Source organism: Megalops cyprinoides, chromosome 11 (assembly GCF_013368585.1).
Source record: "Megalops cyprinoides isolate fMegCyp1 chromosome 11, fMegCyp1.pri, whole genome shotgun sequence".
NCBI classification, from domain to species: Eukaryota; Metazoa; Chordata; class Actinopteri; order Elopiformes; family Megalopidae; genus Megalops; species Megalops cyprinoides.
The window spans coordinates 8,394,145-8,418,724 of NC_050593.1; the positions used below are offsets into that span (position 1 = coordinate 8,394,145).

Here is a 24,580-nt window from a genome sequence, read left to right on the forward strand (position 1 = left end):
GGCCTGATGGCACCATGTTTGGATTGGTGACAGCTGTATTAATGTAATCCGGTGGGGCTTCCGGAATTTAAACAGCGCGGCCCTTTTTCCAGTCCAGAGGTCGCAGGGGAAGGCGTGGCGGAAATGCAGAGGCAGAGTGGTGAGTTTTGGGGGGTGGTATTGTCGAAGTGCCCAGGAGGGGATGTAAAAGAGGGTTTAAGCGCTGGCTTTGTTTTCGCATAGTCAGCAGGTCCGGAGGCACGTGCCGGTGCCCAGCTCTTTTTTTTTATCAATGGATTGAACAAAGGGAGGCGGAGATATCCCGTCACCCTGCCCAGCCAGCTCACCATTCCTTATGCAGAGGTTGTAGAGCCGCAGCACTGACGCCCAGCTGAGAGCAGATGTTTGTAATTGAAGCTCCAGGTCTGCCACTGAGCCCAAGGATACTTTGAGAGGTATCTTTGACAACCAGGACCCATAAGATATTGAAATTCATGGTGAATTTGGTGAGTGGGTGTGCATATGTGCATTAAATTTTTTTTTCATGTGGAGAAGTGTTGACGTTTTTATAACTAGTGTTCAGCTGTTACCCTTTATTCAGGCCAGATATATGGAATTCAATCACCTGTAGAGGAATATTCTCAAAGATCATCAATGTATAACAGTAAAAATCTCTTACATGGTTTGTCTGCATGTTCTTGGGTTTGGACTTGAGCAATGAATGAGCATAATTATAGTGTATCAACAAAGTGTAGATTGCTCAGTGACTGAAACTGACAAGTGCACAATAAGGACCACAGCAATTTGTCCCATTTAAGGGAATGTGAAGGTTTTATTGCCCTCTAGAGGTGAGACTGTGTAATCAAGTTCTGTAACATAATGGTTTCTCCAATCGCAGCGAGTGCTTCTGATTGTTCACAATGTATTTGTAAGGTTCCAGTTGAAGAGCAACAGGTGGGTGGTATTGACACATGGAAAAATCTATAGTGCATACTTCTCTGATATTTACAAATATCAATGGTTTGAAAGGAGGAACAGCACACAACGACTTCAATCGACTAAAGGCCTGACCTGTAGAACAGTATCTGCCAACCTAATGAATACGTATTCCAGTAACATTCAGATTACCAAGTGATAGTAGTAATGGCAGAGGGATGGTGGCAAGACTGAGGACTCAGTCATGATTTGGTAAACATATTACTTTTAATGCATAGTGCTGTTGGAGCTGGTCCAATAAGCGAATGCCATTTGAACCGGGGAACTTAGTGAATCAAACACACACAAAAAACACAACACAATTCACAAGCACATGCACATCAGAGGTACAACGGTCAGGTCAACAAACTCCAGTTCACGCGCTTCAAACACTTCAAAGACCCAACCTTTATTTGATTGCGTTAGCCAGTCATTTCAACAGAGCCGAAAAACAACAAGCAGAACTAAATTCAAAGATAGTTGGATCCCACTAGAGACAAGATTTTGACAGAATGGGTGGGATGTGTTTTTGCACAGGCACACATCTTTGCAATGTTGTACTCCACAGTTGTGACATCTTAATTTATCATACACAAAACAAATATTTTAATAAAGTCAATAAAAACAATAATGACAACAAAAACAGTGTTCCAAGCAGTGCTATGGCAATAGCTCAAATTTCAGATAAAGTGCCCTCATTAGACTTTAAACAGAAAAAGCAGCTAGATCTCCATGGAAATACTGCATCACAGTAAAGCAGTTTTAAAATCACTTGGATGTGCATAAGACAGGATTGTAAACAGGAATTTCAGAGGGTAGCACTTTGATCAAATAAGTCATGGCCTAGAGCACGGCATCCACTGTCTTGTGAAGTTACTAGGTAGTGCTGAACCAGAACTAAGGCACCAGATAAAACTTCCTCTCATTAGTCTGATAACTCAGCCCCCAGAAAGCTACAACACAGCGCCATCTACAGGGCCAAAAGTGACTTAACTATACTTTTGTCTTCTGTAAAAGCCTGCAATTATTCCTTTCTGCTTGTAGTTATATGTGATAGTAGCCATTTGTTCACAATTACTCATTCATAGGAGCATTTAAATAAGAGTTAGACGGCAGCATTTAAACAAATCAACACACAAACATCTTAATGCAACCTATTATGATGGTTATGCAACAATAACAAATCAGTGTACAAAGTTACTCTGCTCTGCTCTGCCAACTGAACTTAAATAAAATGAATTAGTCTCATCACAAGTAAGGTAAAAATCAAAGGAACCTTGCAGCCAAGACCAATGGAATCCTCCTCAATGAGCATGGAGTTTATGTTTAATTCCTTGCTGGGACTATTTAAACATTTTTAATTCTTGGTTGATCAATGTCAAAATTGTTCAACAGTTAGTACAAACAGCACCAAGTGTTAATTTTTAAGTCCAGCAAATAATATCAATGATGAAAATGAGGAATTTGAGAAATTACTCTCCGGGAAAAAAAAAATGTACCTGTCTTTCATCAGTCTTAAAAGAAACAGAAGAAATAATTGTGGTCCAGATTGCTCATTCATGGCATATGATGGATAAAAAAAGAATTTTCAGAGTAAATGGAATTCACTACATATCAAAACAAAAGTTTTAATTTATAAAACGTTACTGATTGACTCCATTTACAAATGTGTTGAAAATGAACTGCCAGTCAATACAGTAGGTGAAAGTAACAGTGAAGTGGCAGAGAGCAGTGATACTGAAGAGTAAGGAAAGTCAACATGTTCACATAACAGTGTTTGTGTACTATCAACTGTTGAGAAGTACATAACGGGCTCACAAGACAGATGTCACTCTTCTCTCTGAAATTTTTTGGTGAGTGAATATGTACAAAACAGCACCATGATAAATACAAAAACTAACTATCAGCAAACATTTGCATCTAGCGAATTGCTGTTATTTAGGCAACTAGAAAGCTAGGCTACACTGTTTTTTTCTATATGCATTTCCGAAGATGATGAACATTTAATGAGCTTCAGGTTGAATCCAAGTCAAATACTTGGCATGAAAAACATTCTGTTTAGATTGATGTTTTCACTATTTAGCTAGCTAAAACGTAATATAGTGGCTAGAAGATATTCACTGTGTGATAAGACCATTTTTACATGTATATGATGTTTTTTTAAAATTCTATGCAGGTTTGATTTAAGAAAGAAAGCACATGTGATATTCGTTATATCATGAATATTGACCCAGCAAGTACCTACTCATTACTAACAACCCCCTTGCCATTCCAGGTTCCTGAGGGGTTGAGGAGACCCAAATTTAACCCTAGTTCTACTAATCAAATGTATGATGGTAGCTGGACATCTTGTTACCATCAAGTACCTTTCACAACTGATTCCAAAGGAGGATCTCTGTCATCATGGAACTAAGGCAAACTAAAACAAGAGAAAAAACAAAATGGTCTTTCCACCAATTGCAGTCCCACAGATGTCTACCTTCATTGTGATATCACAGCTGATAACTCAGGGTGCATCTGAGCTACATCAAATTCCTGCCTGTCTCAGAGCTCTCAAACACAGGAATCAGTTAGAGCTCTCTCTTCTCCTTTGCAGTGACAAAGTTGAGCAGGTCCATGGCCGTCACCACCCCAAAAACCATCTGCCTCAGGCAGGGGGAGCCATCCTCCATGTCTGCAAAACAGAGACAGAGAGGATGAGAGACACTGAGAAATTACAAGGAGGGAGGGAGAGAGAAAGAGGAAAGGAATAATGGAGAGGGAAGATGAAGATAGGAAGAGCGAGACAGCGAGGGATGAAGAAGATGTAGGCTTTAATGGTGCTTGAAGGCCATGACAGGTCAGCAGCAGTGTGACTCAGTGGACTTCAAGAATGAATAACAGCATGCACTTCTGCAAGGCACCTGACATATCAGGTGCTGTAACCCACCCCTAAACCAACTAGCAGAGGAGAGATGGAATCAGGCCACAGCCTAATCGCTTCATTGAATCATGCTGGTCATTGTGATGTCATCAGCAAGTGCTGTGGTAGCTTTTTTGTGTGCTGGCAATAGAAGCACTGGAAATTTACTCTCAGGCTGGTGCCAATTATCTAGCAACAGCACAATGGATGATGCAATAATATGCTCAATTAAAAGGAGATTATATAAATCGATTTAATGATAACAAGCCAGTGTCATGTTATTCACATGCAGCCCCACCCCCCCTTTTCTTCAACTATGGGTTGCACACAGTGCAGGCCCACAAGCAGCAATCAATTCTTTTTAAGATCAGCCCCCTCTTTGTCTGCCACTGTGTTTTATACACACCTACAACCTTAGCTGCCAAATGCATCCTAAAAACCAGTCATGAGTGGACTTTGTTACTGCCAGGCAGATTAGGCAAGCACACTTGTCCTTACACAAAGTCCTGTTTATCCAGAGCAGCCTTACGGCAAACCCAGTGAACTCTGTACAATAAACTGAGATTTAGCATTTGGCCCTGCTTCCAAGGCTGTGTGAAAGCAGATTGTTCCAAAAAAACAATTTACTGCTATCAGAGATCAACCCATTACACAATAACTAAAGAGCGCAAGTCAAACCCATGAAAAGCTGTCTGTGTAGGGAAATATATTTCAGAGGAAGACCTTGGAGACCATATGACCTTGCTTAGACACAGACTAAACATTCTCCACAAAAAAGTCACATTCGGTCACTGTCAGTGCTGTTGGAACATGACTTTCTTTTAGTTTCAAGATCACCTGGCTTGATTTGATGTCCACCTTATTGCATGTCAACTTCCACTTAGAGTACAAATCTCTCAGTGGTCAAGGACCATCTTACACATTTCATGTTGCACTCTCAACAAAAGGAAAGCCAAATTCCATGCAAACAATGAAGTTATGCTGCACATATCACCCCAAAGCAAGACTCATGATTTTTTAGCAAGGTCACTAGCCAGATAGAGCAAGAGAGAATGAAAGTAAGACTTGGGCACCAGTTGTGAGTGCTCTGCATTTGATGCGGATGTTTGCTTAGGCATGACAAAAATACAAAAGTATATTTGTTTATGTGTATTTGTAATACCAATAAAGCTTACTGCATTGCGAGAGACAAAGGGATGGTGAAGGTGAAAGTGGGGAAAAAAGGACTGAAAGTAAGAGACAATAACAAGAAGATGACTGAGGACAGAGGAGGTATGCTAATGCAGTTCATGTTAACCAAGTTCAACAGATGATAATTGCCGTTTAAAGTTTATGTATTCCGTGGATGAATACTTGCTTTGGCAACACTGAAATACAAATGTATGTTTGGATATGTGCATTTGTCAAAAAAGCTTACTGTAGTGCGAAAGACAGGGGGATAGGGACGGTCGGGGTAGGGGGGAGGATTTAAAGTAAGAGGCAATAGTGAGAAGGTGACAGGACAGGGGAGGCAGGAGATGAACACTCACACTGAATCTGCTCATGCACAACCAGGGCAAAGTGATCAATCTCCAGGATACGGGACAGCTTTCCCAGGTTGTCAGTGAGGCGAATCTGAAAGAGGAGTAGAAACGGATGAGGAGGGAGTCAGAATCCCATACCGACTCTTTAATCTCTGTCAGAGTGGGACCTTGCCATTTTTCCAGAGATTTCCCCTCTTTACACAATCCTGTTTGGAATCTAACCTTGACAACCTTTGCACTGAAGCATGATGAAAGCAAGACTCCAAGACACTTGCATGCAGACAATGGTGGGGCTCCTGGTTATTGTTGGCTGATGCCATAGCTGGGATTGAACCCAGGTCATGTCTAACCCAAGGTCAAGTTACCAAACCAGTGATCCCAAACCCGAGGCCACGAAATCACCTACTCAGTAGCTTTGTAGATCTAATCTAAAGATTTTTTTCTTCCATTTTCTCCCCAATTTGGAATGGCTAATTCCCTGAATTTTTGGAATGCCCAATTTGCGTGCGTGCGTGCATACGTGCGTACGCATGCGCATGACTTAAAATCAGGAACACCACACTTCCCACACAGCAAGACAGCCTTATCTGAGACCAGGGTAAGGCCAGGAGACAGGTAGGGAAACTCACCTGCTTGAACTGCTTGTACAGGACCTTGCTTACAGGGTCAGAGGGTCTCACTTTGCCAGCCAGAACAGACGACAGCATGTTCCCGAGAGTCACCATACCCAGAATCAGCCTGCAGACAGAGTGGACAACAGCATATTTCCCAGAGTTACCATGCCCAAAATGGCCATGCAGACCAGTCCATCTAGCTACTGTAAACCTGTCCATGGTCCTTTAGATACTCCCTGCATTATTACATGGTAAAGTGTCATGAAGACAGCAGTGGTAAAGCAGATGTGAAATACTAAAAGGAGAAATATGTCTTTATAACACTACAGCCTGGTCAGTGTTGAGGTATGCATGGGGGTTAGGAACATCATATCTGCTGTACTGCTGTGGACAAGATGACCTTTTTTGGAACAGATCTTCCTATCTGTAGCCAAATTCTCTGTCAATCTGGTCTACACACTGATACCACTGAGACTGGTATGAAGGTGCTATTGAGGAGCCAGCCGCTGTGATACAAAGACCTGCCATGTTCGCATGCATCAAAGATCATGTGCTGCTTTTCAGTGACAGCTCAATTGTGTCTACCTAGGACAGAACTCTAGGGCCATACAATACCACAAAACTAGCAGAGACTGGAGAAACTGAACATTACACACTCCAGCCATCAACATTAAAGAACAATGCACTGATACGTTTATCATGGTGGCACCAGCACTGAGATGTTTATGTAAGTGCCCCTCATTTGTGTACAAGACCAAGGGAGCTGCATTGTACCCCATATCCCAAAAAGAGGGATAAAGCTCTGTGATAGAGACAGGGGCTAGCATGGGCTACCATATGTAGATGCATGGGTGCAGGCACATTGGCCACCTGCATCAGCAGCTGCTGTCAGGAAGGGCCAGTCGCCACCGTGATCGAATGATACCGTTTCTCACACCCACCCAGACTCGTCGACCACAGGTGCCTGGTCGAAGGCCTTCTCCTTCAGGATCCGGATGGTTTTCTGGCAGGTGACAGTGGGGAGTACGGTGAGGGGGGCTGACATGTTCAAGCTCTGCAGCTTCAGGTTCCACCACCTGACAGACAGGAAAGAACACATTCACAGCCGTTTGCTGGCCTCGCACATGGGCGGTAGGTTATGGGGTCAAGTCCCAGACGAGTAGTGGTAACGAGATAAATTCAGGGTGCCTCTAGTGCCAAGAAGCACAGGAACACAGAATTACAGAGATGGATTGTGGGTAATGAACTATCATAAGTTGTAGTCTTGTACAGGACTACACAGACATATTTCTAAAGCATGACTACATTACATTATTGCAATTTAGCAGATGCTCTTATCCAGAGCGACTTACATGACACATAATACATGACTATGATAGACACAGAATATTTTAAAAAAATGTACTCAAACAGAAAATCCTCAGAGTGATTTATATGTGATGTGAGGAGACCCAAGTATGCAAGTGTCCGAGCCCACCAGACCCTTCATGTCTCAGCCCTCCCCTCCTGCAGGAGGTGCACTCTTACCAGGGCTTGGACACCATGATGTCCTCCTCCCTCAGGAAGCCCTTCTGGAACATCCACTTATCACTCAGGAACTTGGACCTTGGAGAGAGTTTATAGGTAAACAGGTCAGTGGAGGAGCTGCTGCCCTAGCTGCCTGGTGAGGCAACATCCCACACCGGCCCCATTTCACATTGCACTGCCCATCCAGCTCCACCCCTCCCGGGCGCTCACATGTAGTTACGGATGGAGTCGGGCAGGATGACCACGCAGCGCTGGCCTTCCTTCAGCTCCTTGGCCACCTTCACTGCCACCGCCATGGCCGTGCCCGAGCTGCCGCCTGGCACAGGAGAGAGACAGGAGAGGCTCATTTATACACACACTCCCCATGCACTCTCCTTCCCCGACCCCCAATCAGCTCCTATCAGCGGTCATTCATGCACACACCCCATCCACTCTCCCCCCTACTCCCAACTGGCTCCTCTCAAGGCTCAGTTATACGGCCATTCCACACCCACTCTCCTCATATTCCTTAGGCCCAAGGGAAGGGTAGCCCTGTTTACTTTAGCCATGAGTGAACAAAGTATGCAAAATGCGATAAACTACAAAGTGCTGGAAACAAATGCTTGTCATTCCTCAGCCCGAACAGTATGTGTTGTATATCAAAATGTATCAAAAACTGTCATCAACAGCAAACAGCATTACAGTTGGAATGACTCTTCTCACACAGATCAGACACAGTTCCTGTCATTGTAACAGAGTTCTGCAGTCCCACATTCACAACTCAAGCTTTACACTCCAAGTCAAAGGTCATCGCATGTGACCCTCTAGGTCTGTCATTCAGTTTGGCATCCAAAGGACCTTCAGTTTCTGTGAGTGATGACTGACATGGCTGGTGACAGGTGACAGGTGAGTGACAGCTGATGTGTGGCAGGTGACAGGTAAGCGAGGAAGGTGAACTGTGACAGGTGTCAGGGAAGCGAGAATTTAATAAATATTAAATGGTCTGAACCCAGTGGTCTTAGAAATTGATTGCCCTTGTTTATTGTCCGGCACTCTGAATACGAAACACAAATGACACCAATTACTAAAACTCCTCACTTAACCAACATGTAAAATAATTAAAAGAATTAATTTAATTTAATAATTATTATTAAAGATATTAATTATCAATTAAATCACCAAATTCACTGATAGGAAATGTGCAGTCTGGTGGATCAACCTTTGTCAGAATCATGCAATCACCACTGGAATAGATTAAAAGGTTTATTGAGCAAGACAAACTTCAGAGTCTGGGTTACAGACATGGTCCACTACCTTAACAGACACTAAATTATATAAAGACATTAACAGAACAAGAACATGGATGGATCACGGAATGGATTAATGAATGCATGAAGAGAAAATTACCCAAGCCAATTGTTTACCTCTCCCAAGGAAGAACACAGGAACCACAAAAGGAAAAATCTGCAAAGTTGCAGGAGAAACTGAGCCACGGACTAGATGACTAAACGGATGACTGAGCGCCTATCTGAGCTGGCTGAACATCAATGCTGAGCGTAGGCAAAAAGTGAGCCAAGAGGCCTGTTCTAGGCCTGACTTAAGAAGCTCTCTCCACCTCCCTGACCCACGTATAATTAATTTTATGGTGGGGGAGTGCCTGGAAGTTTCTTTAGGACTTTTGCTGTAGATCCAAACATCTGGAAATACCAGATCTATTTTTGAGATTATCATTTTTGCATTCAGCTCTTCATGAGCATCGCAATGACACCAAACATTAATAGGCATGGGTTGAGAGGAGAGTGCTGGCTGAGAGGAACTGGTAAAATGGTGGTTTTGCTGCTATATTGAGAAATACATGCTATCACATAGCATTGGGTTTTCCAACATTTTTCCCCTAATATGAGGGTAGAATTAACTGTGGGGTCTAAGTGATCTGAACATGTAGATACAAACAAACACACAGATACACACACACATGCACACACGCTGACTGTGCTCAGGAAGGGGAGAAGGGGAGAACGCAACCCTCTGCAGTTGTGGTCTAGCTGGATGTTACTGTTTTAAGAAGTAACTTTAAGATTGGCCAAAAGGCAAAGTTCTTTAAGAATATATTATTTGTAAGTATTTGGTACCTGAACCTCTTTCAGATTAAACCAAACATGACTGCGGCCACCGTTTAGCCAAGGATTCTACATCTGAGGGGCAGATTAATGCTTACCAATACACAAAGCAGGCGTACCACGCCCTAATTCCATTTTTATCTGGCAAAATCAAATGTAAATCCAAACAGGAAATCATTAGTTTGAAATTTTAAAGTATCTGATTGGGTTCTAGGTAACTTCTTGCAATTCTTAAAGCAACAGCTGCTTATCTTAAGTGGGCATGTGACCTGAGGTCATTGATTTAAGGGTATTTATGGTGGTAGGCCATTCGCCCTCTTGCCTGCTATGTGTGTGTATTTGTTGACTGATCTTATCTTCCCTTGGTCTGGTCCTGAGTGGGGAAAGGAATCATAAAAACCCAGACCAGGCAAAGAAACATAAAATGCATGGTACTCTCCCGACACAGGAAATGTGTGTAGGTTTAGTGACAGGTGACGTGTGGCAGTAGAGCATACCGCACAGGAGACCCTCCTCTTTGATCAGCATGCGTGCCATGGCGAAGGACTCCTCATCGCTGGACTTGCACCACCTGTCCACAACCTGATGGAAACACACACCGCTCAGCACTGGCTACCCCTCAAACACAGACATACACCTCAGCACAGAGCTACACCCCAAATATACACACATACCCATCTGCACAGAGCTACACCTCTCACACATACACACATATACACACATGCAGTAACACACACACACGCGCACGTACACGTACACATACACACACAGGAACTGTGAGCATTTCCTTAATCACTAGGACTCACAGATCTATCCAGCACAGTTGGGATGAAGTCGTATCCAATGCCCTCAACTTCATACTGGCTTTTATCAGTCTTATTCAGCTCCTCAGGTTCTGCAAGAATCGAGCCCTCAGGGTCCACTCCGATGATCTGAGAACACACACAATGAGGTGAACCCCTAAGGGTCAATACTGCTGACGCAAAAATCACACCTCAAAACCACAGCAAACCCGATAAAGGCATTTGGGAAACAACACACAACCATCGTAACCAGTGAAAAAACCACTACCATGAAAACCAGTGGATGTCACAAACACCATAAACCTCTTCTGAGAAATGTAATCAGCACATTTGGGAAAAGCACACCACACGCTGCTTTCACCACAACACAGAACAGAATACCTGCGCTCTGACGACCTTTGATCACAAGCACAGCTAAGCAAACTCTACTGACTGGAAAAGGCTAAACTGGCTCAGCGGCCCAGGGGGATACAGCAGCTAAGCTTCCAGGCTTCCAGGGACTGTTTAGCACAAGCCTGTCTGGGACTACGCTTTCATCTTGGCACTCAGTCCACTCATTTGAGCGCTCACGAGGCCGAGCGCATGGTGCCGAGAAACGCCCAAGGCCCACCTTGACGTTGGGGCACCTCTCCTTGAGTTTGCGGGCGATGCCACTGATGGTGCCGCCTGTGCCAGCTCCGGCCACCAGCATGTCCACTTTACCTGGGGAGGGGGTGGGCGCAGGACAAGGATGAGTGAAAACTGAGCAATAACTGAGAGCAAGACTGTTACGTGGGCGATGTGTGTTTAGCAGGGCAGACCCAGGTTTCCACAGCAACAGCGTTTTCACACAGGAAGTGACACATTTAGGCTGCAGGGTGCTGTAGTGAACTTAACTTCTCACATAACACTTCAGATGAGTGCAGGGAGATGGAGGAGAAACACACACACACACAGGAACAGAAAGGGGGGGAGACACAGTCCCCTCACCATCGCACTGCTCCAGGATCTCCTCGGCCGTGGTGTCGTAGTGGGCTAGAGGGTTGCTGGGATTGCGGTACTGGTCCAGAATGTGCGAGTTGGGTATCTCGTTCTTCAGCCTCCAGGCCACGCCCACGTGGGACTCGGGGGAGTCGAATCGGGCACTGGTTGGGGTCCGGACAATCTCTGCCCCGAGAGCCCTCAGAACATCCACCTGAAACACACACAGAGCCCTCAGAACATCCACCTGAAACACACACCGAGCCCTCAGAACATCCACCTGAAACACACACCGAGCCCTCAGAACATACACCTGAAACACACACCGAGCCCTCAGAACATACACCTTTTTATTTAATGGAGATGCAGAGGAGCATCCAGAGCCCATTCTCTGCTATGATGAAAAGACTGGATGAGCCTGTGAGCATTTCTTACAATCTGAAAAGAGACCACAGGCCTCAGTCCCTATCGCGCTCCACAGGCTCTAATGAGGCTTCAGAGAGCCCTCACCTTCTCCATGCTCATCTTCTCCGGCATGACGATGATGCAGCGGTAGCCTTTCACTGCAGCCGCCAGCGCCAGACCAATACCTGTGAGAGAACACCCACAGTGAGGGGCAGGGGGAGCCCTGTTAAAATGTGAGTCTGTGTGTGGGAGTGCAACTCAGTATCCGTCACTATCCAGATGCCATCACACCAATACTGTCTCAGACTGTGGTAAAGTAACAAACAGCATGTCAACCTGCCACTGGCCCCAGGCCTCAGTGAACACACGCACAAGCACACACATACATACATGCATGTGCAAATATACACAGGCATGCACACGCACCCGTGTTGCCGGACGTGGGCTCAATGAGGGTGTCCCCGGGTTTGAGGATGCCGGCTCTCTCTGCATCCTCCACCATGCGCAGGCTGATCCGGTCCTTCACACTGCCCCCCGCATTGAAGAACTCACACTTAGCCACTGCGCAGGCAGGAAACACAGAGAGAGAGAGAGAGAGAGAGAGAGGGGGAGGAAGAGGGAAAGAGCACACACAGATGGGGATATATCCGTGGAGTAGATCAACTGTCTCCAAACCAGATCCTGCATATCCACCACCATCTTGTTTCCGCTAGTCCCCCTAATTTTCCTCTTGATGGGAGAGGAGCACCACCTGGTAACCACTAATAGTTCAATGATTTCTAAGTTCAGGTGACATTCTCAATTAAATGTGAATGGTTTCAGACAGCAAAGCAACACTCCAATGGTTTAACATCTACTACTGTACATTACAGCACTCTATGGCAAATTTTAATCCCATAACATTTAATCCTTTGCAATTAAAAAAGTGACTTGATGTTCTTCTTTGCGTTCATTGTTGTGATGTCATTGACTGTTGCAGCAGACCAGGCCTTCACACATCAGTGTGGAAGCCTTACAGAGTTGGTTTGTTGCATGGCTGCCTTCTGGTGCAGTGTCCATTAGTGACAGATCACTGCATTAGGCTGAATTAAGCTGTCAGAGATGATGACAAGGCATCTACAGAAGAAGCACAATGAGAAAGGAATCTGTGTGTGACCAACACTCCGCAAGCTGGCGGAACAAAGAAAGACCCCCCCATTTTTTTACTCAGCAACTTAGCATAGACTCCACAACCTCAAAATCCCACAGGCTTAAACAGGAAAGCAACAATCCAATTCATGTGAATTCTTTGAAGTCTGGGAATGGCGTTTGCCTCTGTTAAGCTGTTCAAATCCACCAGAGCTTGACTGCAGGGCTTAGAAGTCCAAAAAGCACTCATTAAAAGTGTAAGGCTGGACTTTAGTCTCTGACACATCAGATCTGTGACACTGTTCTGACTGACAAATGTTTTCAAATCCTACAGGGAGACACATAAGCGACTTACTTGGTAGTTTGAGATAAAACTGACTCTTTCAAAAATATGTTTCTTGATCCTCATATTTGACTGAACAATAAGTATCACAGTATCTGACATGCGTTCAGACATCTGAGCTCTTTGCATCTGCAAAACTACTAAAAGAAAAATCTGTAAAATGCCCATGGTATGGTATAGAATGGTACTTCTTTACAGTAAGATGCTGCTATCAGAGATACCAATCTAGCTCCTCTTTATAGTACGCAGCCTCTCTAAATGCTATAAATTTCCTCTGTGATTGGTAAGTCCTCCTGGAAAAGGGTCTGAATAATGCAGTGGTTGTTTCAGCCTGCAGGAGTACTCTAAACTGAATAAATATGTATACATTGTAATCAGATGATTGTACATTGCCCTTTCATTTGAGTAAAATAAGGAACCTTTGAATTGCAAATGAATTGTCTGATGTACCTACACCACTTCGTCTGTTAGACAGTGCATTGCAACAGGCCATTTCATTTGTTGAAACTTCATATAATGCTCTGTGGTTACATCTGGGCCTCAAATGGCTGTATGAGGAATAGACAGCAAGGCGAGAACATGAATACAGTACTGGATCAGTGTCTGTCTTAATGTGAAAGTAGGGAAAAACACACTTTTCTTTCTCTCCCACCTCCCACCATTTTCCTTACTCTGCCATTCTGGAACAAACAGTTCCAAAGGTACAACAAAATGGGCAATGACAGATTCACCCAGCAGGCAGTGGCAGTGGACTAATCACTCACACAACTCGCACTTGAGTCCAAAGGCCTTGGGGATCTTGTTGATCCGGACCAGGGGGGTGTCCCCAATCCTCTTCAGAACATTGGGGAGGATCCTCTGGGCTTTCTCCCTGTGTGTGGAAGGGTTGGTGGGGGCAGGGGCAGTGGAGATAGGCTTATACTGCACAGTCCCTATTAGAGCTACACAGGGCAAGAACAGTTTCTAGTGATGCTTACCAAATCAAAAATGAGCCAGACTTGTGCCTCTAACATGTGAACATATAACAACTACCTATAATAGGTGAATGATATGTGTAAAATGTATGATGGCTCCACTGATGCAGTGCAGTGATGCAATAGTGAACTGACGGGTTTTAGTTTTACTGCAGCTACACCTTGTGTAGGGAGGTCCGCACCTGTCTCTAGATTTTACATACTTGAATGATGTAATCTTCACTTCAGTTGGTTGATACTGTAACAACATTCAGCATACAGAAAACTGCAGGAAAATGCCTCAAGGCCATTTATGCTCAGATTACTGAATACTAACAAAAATGTAACAAGAAATGTACTAAAATGTGCCAGCAGAATCTCACTCTCATTCAGGCAAAGAGAAACCATCTTCTGCCAAAAATGTACATTTCTTTGGGATTTGCTGCCACAAGTTAGGATCTCATCAAGAGCTTTATTTAAAACAGAGGCACTGATTCAGTTCTTCTCTGATTAACTTGGGAGTGACTTTAAAGCTGAGTATAAAAAGTTGGCCCACAGAGAAATAATTTTACCCAAGAAGGCAATATGTCAAAATGTCTTCATCTGTACTGGAAATCACTGAGTGAATGAATGTAGCTGCTGCAGGTCTCGTTGTGGAAACTAAGGATGAGTTTGTCAGGTGGATGCAGGAACAATGACAGGAGAGTAAGATCAGACAGAAGAGGGGCTCACCTTTCGGGATGGGTGTGCGGGGACTCTGAGGGCGACGCGCCCAGCCTCCAGGTGCACCTGCTGGGCAGGTCCGGGCGAATCCACTTCCTGTCACTACTGCTCTCCTGCCCGTTTAGCTGGACCGGCTCGACTTCGACCTTCCTGTCGCCGTCCTCATTACTGATGTCCTGGTCCGCCTGAGTCTCATGTGGACAGGCAGGCGCCAGACCACTGGTCACTTTGCCGGACGGAACCGAAGGCATGGCTCACCTGTGAAAGGGGGACCGGATTAGGAGTCTCCCCCACAGATTTACATCCACATTTTGCATGCTATCCACCCAGAGCAGCAGTGCTTCCTCAACACTTTAACAGCTAAAATGTTGGAGAAGACATAAATATTGCTGTCATGAGTAAATACTGATCTGCTCCCAACAGAGTTCACAGATATTAACTTGGAAAGCATGTGTATAGAACAGCAGTCCACAGGAGCCAGACAAAACAGGAAAAAAAAGGGCTCTGTGATACTGTCAGATTAAGCCTAAACATGTTGACAAACCGGTCATCTGGAGAGCTGCTTTATCTCAAAACACACACAGAGACACACGTACACACACACACGGGCAAAAAGGTATCATTCACTTCTGAAACAGTAAAATACAGTGTTAGATTAATCTCTGTTTGACAGTAGCATTATTTTAAACAAATCACTTACCAAAAGTCTCTAACAGGAATGTTTCTCAAGTAGCCAAGTGTATCTACAGGTGGATATTTGAAGCAGCTAAGACCAGACAATATGGCACAATAATAGAATAAAGTGTCGTCACTATCACTTGTGGTGGAATGTAACTTGATAAGCAAAGCACTAGGGAATTACAGCCCACGATAAATATCAAGAAAAGACAACGAAGGGCAATAGGTAACTCTTCAAGGTAAGTTAAAAAAGCATTTTTAAGTTTACGAAATATACCAACCAGGTTTTTGTGTCATAAAACATTTGGTATCCAGTACATGCATAACAGTCAGCTAGTAATTTACAAACAAACAAAACTCTAACGGAGCTACCTCTACTCCTACCACTGCTAACAGAACGTAGGAATCTGCTAGGCTGAGAAACGAGAAAAAGTACCGCATTTCTCTGGTTGAACGTTTGGACTTCAACAAAGTACCTTGAGGTTGTTACAAAAGTGCGTTTCAGCGGATGCCAATTTGACAAATTCTTTCAGCTCCTGAAAGAACGAGTTTGGCACAAAATTCTGATTTCAAGTCAGCCATTACGTGGACTGGCTTAAAGCTAATATGGTTCAGCAGCTGGTAAGAGCAAACTGCACGTTTTACTGGTACAATCAGTAGTGACTCCAGTAACAACAGATTGATCAGTCATCAACATCTACTTTGTACCTAACACCACCGACACTGCGTTCCCTGTGTCACTCTTAAAATTACTTTAAGTATTTTCCGGTGTGTGCCAATGTCTGACCTTATCAGACCCCGATCGGGATGGTTCTATTGAAGACTTACATATGGCTTTTTCTTTTGCATGCTTTTATGTAGATTTCAGTTAATGGACGGTTTCATTACATTATTATTTCACACCAATTTTCACTTACCTTATTCTGGAATGATACGCTTTAAGCAGTTACCGCGTGCTCCAAGATTACTGACTTCCGCTTCGAATGTGTGAAAACCCCAAAGTGGTCCCACCACATGGAAGAGGCTGCGGGAGGCATGGAAATCATTTGGGAGTTCCCTCAGCAGCGAGCGTTTATTGGCCGGAATTGGGGAGTACGCCTGAGTCGGGATTTGTTCCCTCCTTCTGTATGGAATTGTTTGGAGGTTCAATAAAGGTAACGTGGCTGCAAGGTGGAAACTTAATTCGGGCAGTTGGTGCCTTGAATCATATAGTTCTCGTCATTGTCAGAGCAGATCAAGACTACGTCTACAAATCGGGCCAGTTAATGGTTTAGGATAGGGATCTTATGATAATAAGTAAATGAAAGCATTTAATTTCATGTAATTAAAATGGTGGCTTAAGGTCTACAGTGAGAGCTCCAGCCAAAGGCTCTGCCTCCAGCCTGTAGCCCCACTTTTCTCAGGTTGCTTATATCTACCAAATCAGGGTTTGTTATGCTACTCTGAAAGCTCCTAACAAGTGCAGCAGTGGAAGGCAGGATCAACATATTCGTGAAGAAATGAACTACTTTTGGTAAATAAGCATACCAAAGCTCATGTGTCAAAACTTGTGGTTTCACATGGCAAATCTTGTACTATTGGATTAACAGTTCTTCTTAATGTTCTGATAAAAAATTAACATAATACAGATGGAATACATATGGAATACTTAAGAATTTAATATGAGCAGTTACCCACACCTCTATTGCACAAGGTGGAAAATCTTTATTTTCAGCAGAGCATGACAAGGCTTATGGTACTCAACCATACCAGAGACATACCTCAACCTGAGCTAGCAAGGTAGGTACAGGCCCACTGTATAAAGCTAGTATACACTGATGTAGCTACAGGTACTTCTACCGCTATATACCTTTGAGTTTAAATGCAATGATAGCTCTAGTAAGAGATTTACATTTTTAAGGTGGGACTTTCCTCCTGTGATTGCCTTGTCAGTGTCTGCAGTGGAAGAGTTTCATTTCCACAAAGCATGTAGCAATACCGACTCGTCTCTCATCTGGGGCAGAAATCCCCACTGATGCTCAGTGATATCCGTTTAGGACATCCTCGGTTTTACTTCTGCCCCCATCCCCCCACAGAAGTGTTAATGCTTTGGCACATTACACTCAGCTCAAACCAGTCTTGCCCCTCTGACTCCATGTTCTCCATGGCTGTTAGGCCACCCCAATGCCTCTAGATATCACCTTCAGCTCTCTTAATTACAAAACAGGAGGTTATTATACTACAGCTCTATAAACCTTTACCTCTTCATGAAAATAAAACATATAAACCTGTGACAGTCCTACAAAATTCACACATACAAAAAGATAGCATTTTGGTAACTCTGACAGAACTAAGAATGAATGGCTAGCCTGAAGCAATGAAAGTTATTCAAAATTTGGAGTTGGATGGCAGGACATTGTAGTAGAAGAGCTAAGAGTGGTATTCATAATCTTAAAACAGGACTAGTAGATGTTAAAAGCAGAAAATGCAATGAGAAACTCAGAAAACATTACATTCAGAATTGTACCTGAGTGTTGAGACTTCAGAAAGGGCAAAAAACTTGACAATGAATCCAAATCAGCTCAGGTCTACCAGTGGGACATTAATATTCCCAGAACTACACAAATACATAGATGAACACTGGAAAAGCTAAAAACAGGCTTCACTGACAGCCTTGAGTTTGACAGATGAAATACGAGCTTCTTCATTTACAACTTTCCTTACAAATTTTGCATCCAATGAACCTGATCCAATTAACCAACCACAACAGGACCACAACAACGGTTTTATTAAGAAACACTTTTAAACAGCAAGAAAGGACAAAAAAAAGATGAGTCCAACATGTCAAAGGAAAATGAGCCAATTTCTGTGGGACAGCAGAAGAGCAGGTCGCACCCTCCCTCTCAGAACCTTCCGGATCGTTCACGGTCCCTCGATCTCCGCCTCTCACGATCCCGCCTGCCTCTGTCCCGCGAGCGGGAGCGCCGTTCACGAGAGCGAGAGCGGGAGCGGTGCCTGGAGGGGGTGAGGGCAGACACAAAAATACATCAATTTATAAACAAAGAGCTTTCCCAACAACACAATCCACCACAGCTGTCACTGTCCATGAAATTATGTGACACTCTGGCAAAGGGGGGGCGGGACAAAATCCTTCCTTCAACTACGCCTATGATGTATTTTAGGCCACATTTTTCATACACAGTATCGCTGGAGAACACCTGGGATAGTGAGGATTAACTGTGCTTATGAGCAACTATGAGCTCCTAAGGTATTTCAAGCAGACTTGACAGTATTTTAACAAGCTGTCCATAACATATGAAGACTCCGTTCAGTAACGTCCTGTGCCAACAGCAGCAGCTTTCTGTCAGCCATTTCCAGTAGAACTACAGCATGAAGCAGTGATAGATCTGTAAAACAACAGACAATGCAAAAGATGCAGGTCCCAACCATAAATACAGGGAGTAGTTTAGCGAGCTGTGGTAAGACCAAAAGGGTTTCCACCATCCACTGACAGCTATCATGACCAACAAGGCAAGCGTATAAAGTGGGAGATAACTGGGGTACTAAACAAAAACATCTGGAATCGTAATACACCATGGATTTAGAACTTTAGAACTCTACAAGGCAGCACCACTGAGCAGTGGGCAGCACCATGGGCCATGCAAATCATTGTTGAGTTCCCCAAGTTGGTGACCCATTTCAAAACCTGTCTGGTGCATCAACCATGACTCTACCAATTCTGCAGTAGTCTAGTTGACCCATCTGCCAGGTCAATGCCCTTATGACAGAAGATCAAAGAATCTGCTACGGTCATGTTTGGCAAGGTTTTACTTTTTGTGTTAATATATGGTTGAAGGGTGCTCTAACAAATCAAGCCAAATCATCTGTTTTTAAATACACTACTGGAAGGTTAATATTTACACACTGAGAACTGGACATAACCCAAGGTCATTTCTGAAAGACGACTTCAACAGTTGTGGACACAAACAACCTCACTCATTGGTTGGTCACTGGACTGAGCTACTTCCCACAGCTACACATTCAATATAAACAGACCCAGATAGTGGTTACACGAAGACAGGCAATACCTAACCTCCTAGGAGTGATGTCTTAAAAGAGGACAGTGCTGCAGACGATTAAACAGTCTCTTACCTTTTCCGGCGACGTCCATACAGCTCTCTGCGCAGCTCGCGAGAGATGGGCTTCAGGTGCATGAAATTACAGAAACCACCACGAGTGCACTCCCTGTGGACAGAGAAGGGACTGCAGTCAGACACCACTCAACCACTGAACATATTGGCATGCAGACAGTGAATCACATACCTGAGAAATCCCAATACAGACATACAGAATACAGTAACTGGTTTGCAGTGCCCTAGCTGCAAAGTGGTTCACATGACAACTTTACAACAGAGTGCCCTTTTCTGAACAGAATCACTACTGTATGGGTGTAATTTTCTCAATCATGTTAAAGACCGCCTTGACAAGAAACAGATAGCTGCAGGCTAGTATGAAAAAGTATACAGTTAAATATGCACATTACTAACATTTGTTCAGGTATATAATAGTCACATATAATGTAAATAGTTCAATATAATTTATACTATTACAATAAAAACTCAGTTCAAAGATACTGCTCATTCAGCTATAGAGAAAGGCATGTAGCACCATATGCAATATTTTGTGTGTCAACTATAACATTTAGAAACCCAAGTACTACAAGCACAAACACTCACTGCAGGCTTACTAGCAGTCAGGCTTCACCAGTTTGTACTCTGTATTAAGAATCCGATGTCTGGCTAAAACTAAAGTATTAGCACTCATGCTTCCAGGCAGACTGAAGTGTGTGGGAATGAAGGAACAGTTATGAGGGGGACACTGACCCCATCTCATACTGGCGACAGCAAGCCTCCCGGAAGTCGGTGACGGGTGACAGCTCTGCGTGGATGGGCTGCCCATTGAACCAGCGGTTGTTCAGGTCCATGACCGCTTTCTCCGCATCCTCCTCACGACGGAACTGCAGATGCATTGTTTGAAAATGTTAGCACACGTTTTCAATGCTGCGGCCTCCCTGAGCTTTAATTAAAATGCATCTGCCCCTAGAGTAACAGCAAAGACTAGGAAAAGCATGCTACCTTCACTCAGCGTCTGACAGAGGTAAACCAGCCTTGTGACGTTCGCTCACCTTTACATACACATTCCCAACCAGGTGGTCGCCCAGGTTATCACACACGTTCATCTCCTCCACCTCTCCATACTTCTCCTCCATCTCTGTGAAGACCTCCTGCAGAAAGCCAAGACAGACTTTTCCGTATGGGAACCACTCCAAAGCACATATGAGAGTGCAGGATTCAGGGAAATAATATCTCTCTGAGGTTAGGCCATGGACTGATGGGACCAACCATCAGAAGTTATAATACATTATCATGTCATAATCAAGACTGATGCATACATGAAACTAAATTGTTTTTACAAGGAACAATAAAAAGGGCTGCCATTCTAGCATAACCCAGCTGTAATTGCTTATGCTAGAACGGCAGCATCCCATCTTGTTTCAACAAGTCAAATTTTAAAACTGTCACTTACTATCCAATATTCGAATTACGAAAATAACCATGTTTATAGAAAATCAAAAACATTTTGAAAACATCTGCTTAAGGTGCATCAGTAAAACCCAGCATTAGCAAAACAATGAAGAGCTCTAGATATGCATTAAGGAAAATCTGCAGCAAATCTTTAGAGACTGTTTGAAAACCATCTGTCACACTGCAGTGAAATTCTCAAAGGGGAGGGGGGTCAGTGGTCTAGCTAATGACAGCAGTTAAATGTATGCCTTCTTGTTTCGGCAGCATCATCCAATACAAACATGAGGTACAGGCAGAGTCAATGAGCTCAAAATGAGCACAGAGATTTAAGGAAAAAAAAAACATGCATACAGACAACTGTGGAGGAAGGTGGCACTCACCTCAAAGAACTCATCATAGTGTTCCTGCATCTCCACATCACTGACGGCACCTAGCAACAGTAAGGGAGCAGACCAAGGACTGATGACATTCATTTACTCAACAGAGACTCTTATCCAGACTGAATTACACACATTATGATCATTTCACACAGCTAGATATTTACTGAGGCAATTCAAGTTACGCACCATGTCCAAGGGTACAGCAACAGTGCCCTACCTAGTAATCTCCCCGGCAACCTTTACGTTACAAGCCATTCTCCTTACCACTATGTCATCCTACCCCCACCAAGTTTAACAGATCTCCCAGTCTGACTGACTTTAATAGCAAGTGTAACTGGATTATAAAATGCTGTCTGAGAGCCTTCTCTGGTGAGGCTTTCAGCAGTCCTGCTGGCCAGTCTACAGAGGATCTATTTATCTGAGTATTTATTTCAGCAGGCCTATCAGGATGGTGCCCTTCAGAAGAACAGCCTTCAGTGTAGGTGCAGTAGAGACCCCGAGGGCTTCTGCAAGAGGGTGCACACTTACAGCGAAGGCCGTCGGCTGACTGGGCCGTGTTCTGGGGGTTCCGATAGATGTTCAGCAGGGCGATGGTCTGAAAGACAAAAATGCACATTTTAAGGAACAAAACAAAGAAGCAAGTTTACATTGTCATTTTTCTGTACAGCCATTTTAAACATATCCCTGTGGAAATCATGTGAAATGGCCAACCCCAAGACAGGAGACAGAGTTCTGCAAGGTTAGGGAGAATCCAAATGGTCTCACCAAACACTTAAGGTGGGGCTGAAAAGCCTTCCCTATCCGTTGGTCCATTTCACAGTGAGGGAGTGTTCAAATAACCTACCACACATATGTCCCATTTACTGAGCCATATGCCATACAGTGATGAAAGTGAGGCATTCAGATCCCTAGAATGGTCAGAGCCACCCAGTGTCATCACTCAGTGATTCCAACCAATCAGCATCTTTCTGTGGTGAGAAATGTCTTCCAATTGGCTCAAACAGGGTGGCTGACAGTGCATTTACATTTACATTTATTTATTTAGAAGACGCTTTTATCCAAAGCAACTTACAAAAGTGCATAGCAGGTCCACTTGTTATGAGGTTCATTAAGTCTCACTCTACAGCCAAAAGCAACATTGCACAGATGAAGTTAGTAAACCTAACTTCTCCAATTCAAGGATTTCTATAAACCTTTGTATGATTACATATGGTGGTACCATGTGTCATGGTCATTAAAATGTATCCACACCTTCTCCATACTTCTGAGTACAGTACATACATCAAATTACAGAAATATGTTAAGGCATAACACCCGTACCATTCCCAAGACACTGCAATACAGATGAGTGTGCTCAATAACAAGTGCGCTCAAAAGTTCTGCAGTCTGTGTCACTAAAGACCTGATGCGGTTTCCTTTTCCACAAAGGGTGTTTCCCCACTCAATTTTTTGGGTTGAGCTGGGCTGGGTGGCAGTATGGCAGATGACATGGCTATAGCTGTCCTAGACGCATACTACCTGAGTATACTACCAACAGGATATAACATTCTATTGGTCAGTGCAAATTTGCTGGATACTTACCTGGCTGAAAGTTGGTTTATTGTGCAACCTGGAACATCGGTCTCCATGGCGACATGCACCAATTTTAAAGTAGAAAGAACAATTGACTCTGTTGAAAAATAAGACAAAAAGGAATGCAGTTAAAAAGGTGGACCATGCAACGAGTGGAATATGCATAAAACAGCTCCTATACTTTCATTAAATGGTTAGCTACCTAGCGAAGTCATCCTGAAATGAAATTCAATCTCGACTAGCTTCACAAACTCTGATACCATAAAAGCAGAGAACGCTTGATACGACCAGCAAGATCAACTAGACCATCATTACCAGTGACTCATAGCTTATAGGTATAAGTTTATAGCTCATGGGTAATTTACAACAAAACACACTTAGCTACCCAGCTAAGAGATTCGCTTGGTTAACTGCTCTTTGTGGGTAATGTTAGCAACGCGTAAATGTTACTGTTGTAACGCTACGCGATATTTCTTTTGTAAGAACGCCATACCCCTAGCCATCCCTAACCGGATCAAGACCTGCTGGCCTAGCTTGCAAGCACTTCCGCCATGCGCGTAAACAGCAAACTGGTCCAAGCCATTTTAGCCATCCTGCTAATTATTAAGCAACATCGATGCCACTATTACAACACCCGAACAAATACCATGAAATACAATAAACACAGTGGAGTAACACGGAATGACCAACTGTGTTAAATACAACGAGCACCAAACACTAAAACATCCGAAAAAAACCCTTCCTTTAAACAATGGCACCGCTAGCAAAGCCGGCTAGCATCGTGCGAACCACTGCAGCGTTAGGGACGGGCTAGAACCCAAAATAACGATTTCAGATGATCCCTGCACATATACAGCTGATGATTTACATTCAGATGCATTCATATAAACAGTGATAACTATCTTCGAGGCGACTGTTTTATCTGAGTTTAGCACATGAGTGCGGTTCTTTGCGTTGCAGGCTAGTTAGCAAAACTTTCTCCACCTTCCCATTCATTCAACACAGCCGAACCACTTTACCTAGCAGCACATTCACTCGGGTCTGCTCAACATATATCACTTGACAGGTTATGGGCTAGCATGCACAATTTTACGATCACGAATTTAAAACAAAGAAAAACAACATTTTACTCACTTGTCTTTCTCTGTTCCGAAAATGGATGCCAGATACTCCGCCATTTTTTCGGCTCCACCGGCCTCAGCGGCAAATATGAGTTCTGCGTCACTTCCCGCCAAGCACGTAGGCTGGTCGCTCGTCTGCGCAGTCGCTCTTGCGCGATTTCCCCATGCGGTGCGTTTACGTCAGCCACGGACACGCTCTCAGCCGAATTCAATTTTTTGGTGTACATGGCCATTTACAATATTGAAGTGCTGCAGCAAAATCGGTCCAACAAACACGAATGTAAAACACACAGTCTCTCATTAAAAACACAGTAAGTACATTAAAACATAA

At 43.8% G+C, this 24,580-nt stretch overlaps 2 protein-coding genes across 2 annotated transcripts; both read right to left on the bottom strand.

Moving 5' to 3' along the window:
• Positions 1-916: 916 nt before the first annotated feature.
• LOC118785587 (cystathionine beta-synthase-like) lies at positions 917-16,611 on the bottom strand. Its single transcript, XM_036540378.1, has 15 exons — positions 16,530-16,611; positions 14,944-15,192; positions 14,023-14,129; positions 12,214-12,348; positions 11,893-11,972; positions 11,392-11,596; positions 11,033-11,124; positions 10,426-10,551; positions 10,117-10,201; positions 7,731-7,836; positions 7,521-7,598; positions 6,935-7,069; positions 6,009-6,117; positions 5,386-5,470; positions 917-3,628 (listed from the first exon to the last, which is right to left on the bottom strand). Exons 2-15 carry the CDS (start codon positions 15,183-15,185, stop codon positions 3,525-3,527), a joined length of 1,689 nt encoding a protein of 562 aa, XP_036396271.1. The 5' UTR covers positions 15,186-15,192; positions 16,530-16,611; the 3' UTR covers positions 917-3,524.
• A 765-nt stretch (positions 16,612-17,376) lies between these two features.
• Positions 17,377-24,334, bottom strand: LOC118785772 (splicing factor U2AF 35 kDa subunit). The gene is made up of 8 exons (XM_036540704.1): positions 24,263-24,334; positions 23,138-23,225; positions 22,085-22,151; positions 21,557-21,606; positions 20,777-20,875; positions 20,475-20,608; positions 19,744-19,836; positions 17,377-18,606 (listed from the first exon to the last, which is right to left on the bottom strand). The coding sequence occupies exons 1-8, from the start codon at positions 24,304-24,306 to the stop codon at positions 18,495-18,497; spliced, it is 687 nt and encodes a 228-aa protein (XP_036396597.1). The 5' UTR covers positions 24,307-24,334; the 3' UTR covers positions 17,377-18,494.
• Positions 24,335-24,580: the final 246 nt, after the last annotated feature.

Excerpts from the sequence above, each read along its gene's own strand:
- LOC118785772 (XM_036540704.1), bottom strand. The coding sequence starts at position 24,306 with ATGGCGGAGTATCTGGCATCCATTTTCGGAACAGAGAAAGACAA. Across the intron at positions 20,876-21,556 it reads ACTATGATGAGTTCTTTGAG|GAGGTCTTCACAGAGATGGA; the intron begins GTGAGTGCCACC and ends GGCTTTCTGCAG. Across the intron at positions 20,609-20,776 it reads TTGGGAATGTGTATGTAAAG|TTCCGTCGTGAGGAGGATGC; the intron begins GTGAGCGAACGT and ends ATGCATCTGCAG.
- LOC118785587 (XM_036540378.1), bottom strand. The coding sequence starts at position 15,185 with ATGCCTTCGGTTCCGTCCGGCAAAGTGACCAGTGGTCTGGCGCCTGCC. Across the intron at positions 12,349-14,022 it reads TGGACTCAAGTGCGAGTTGT|TGGCTAAGTGTGAGTTCTTC; the intron begins GTGAGTGATTAG and ends CTGCCTGCGCAG. Across the intron at positions 6,118-6,934 it reads CCTGTGGTCGACGAGTCTGG|GCTGATTCTGGGTATGGTGA; the intron begins GTGGGTGTGAGA and ends CTCTGTCTGCAG.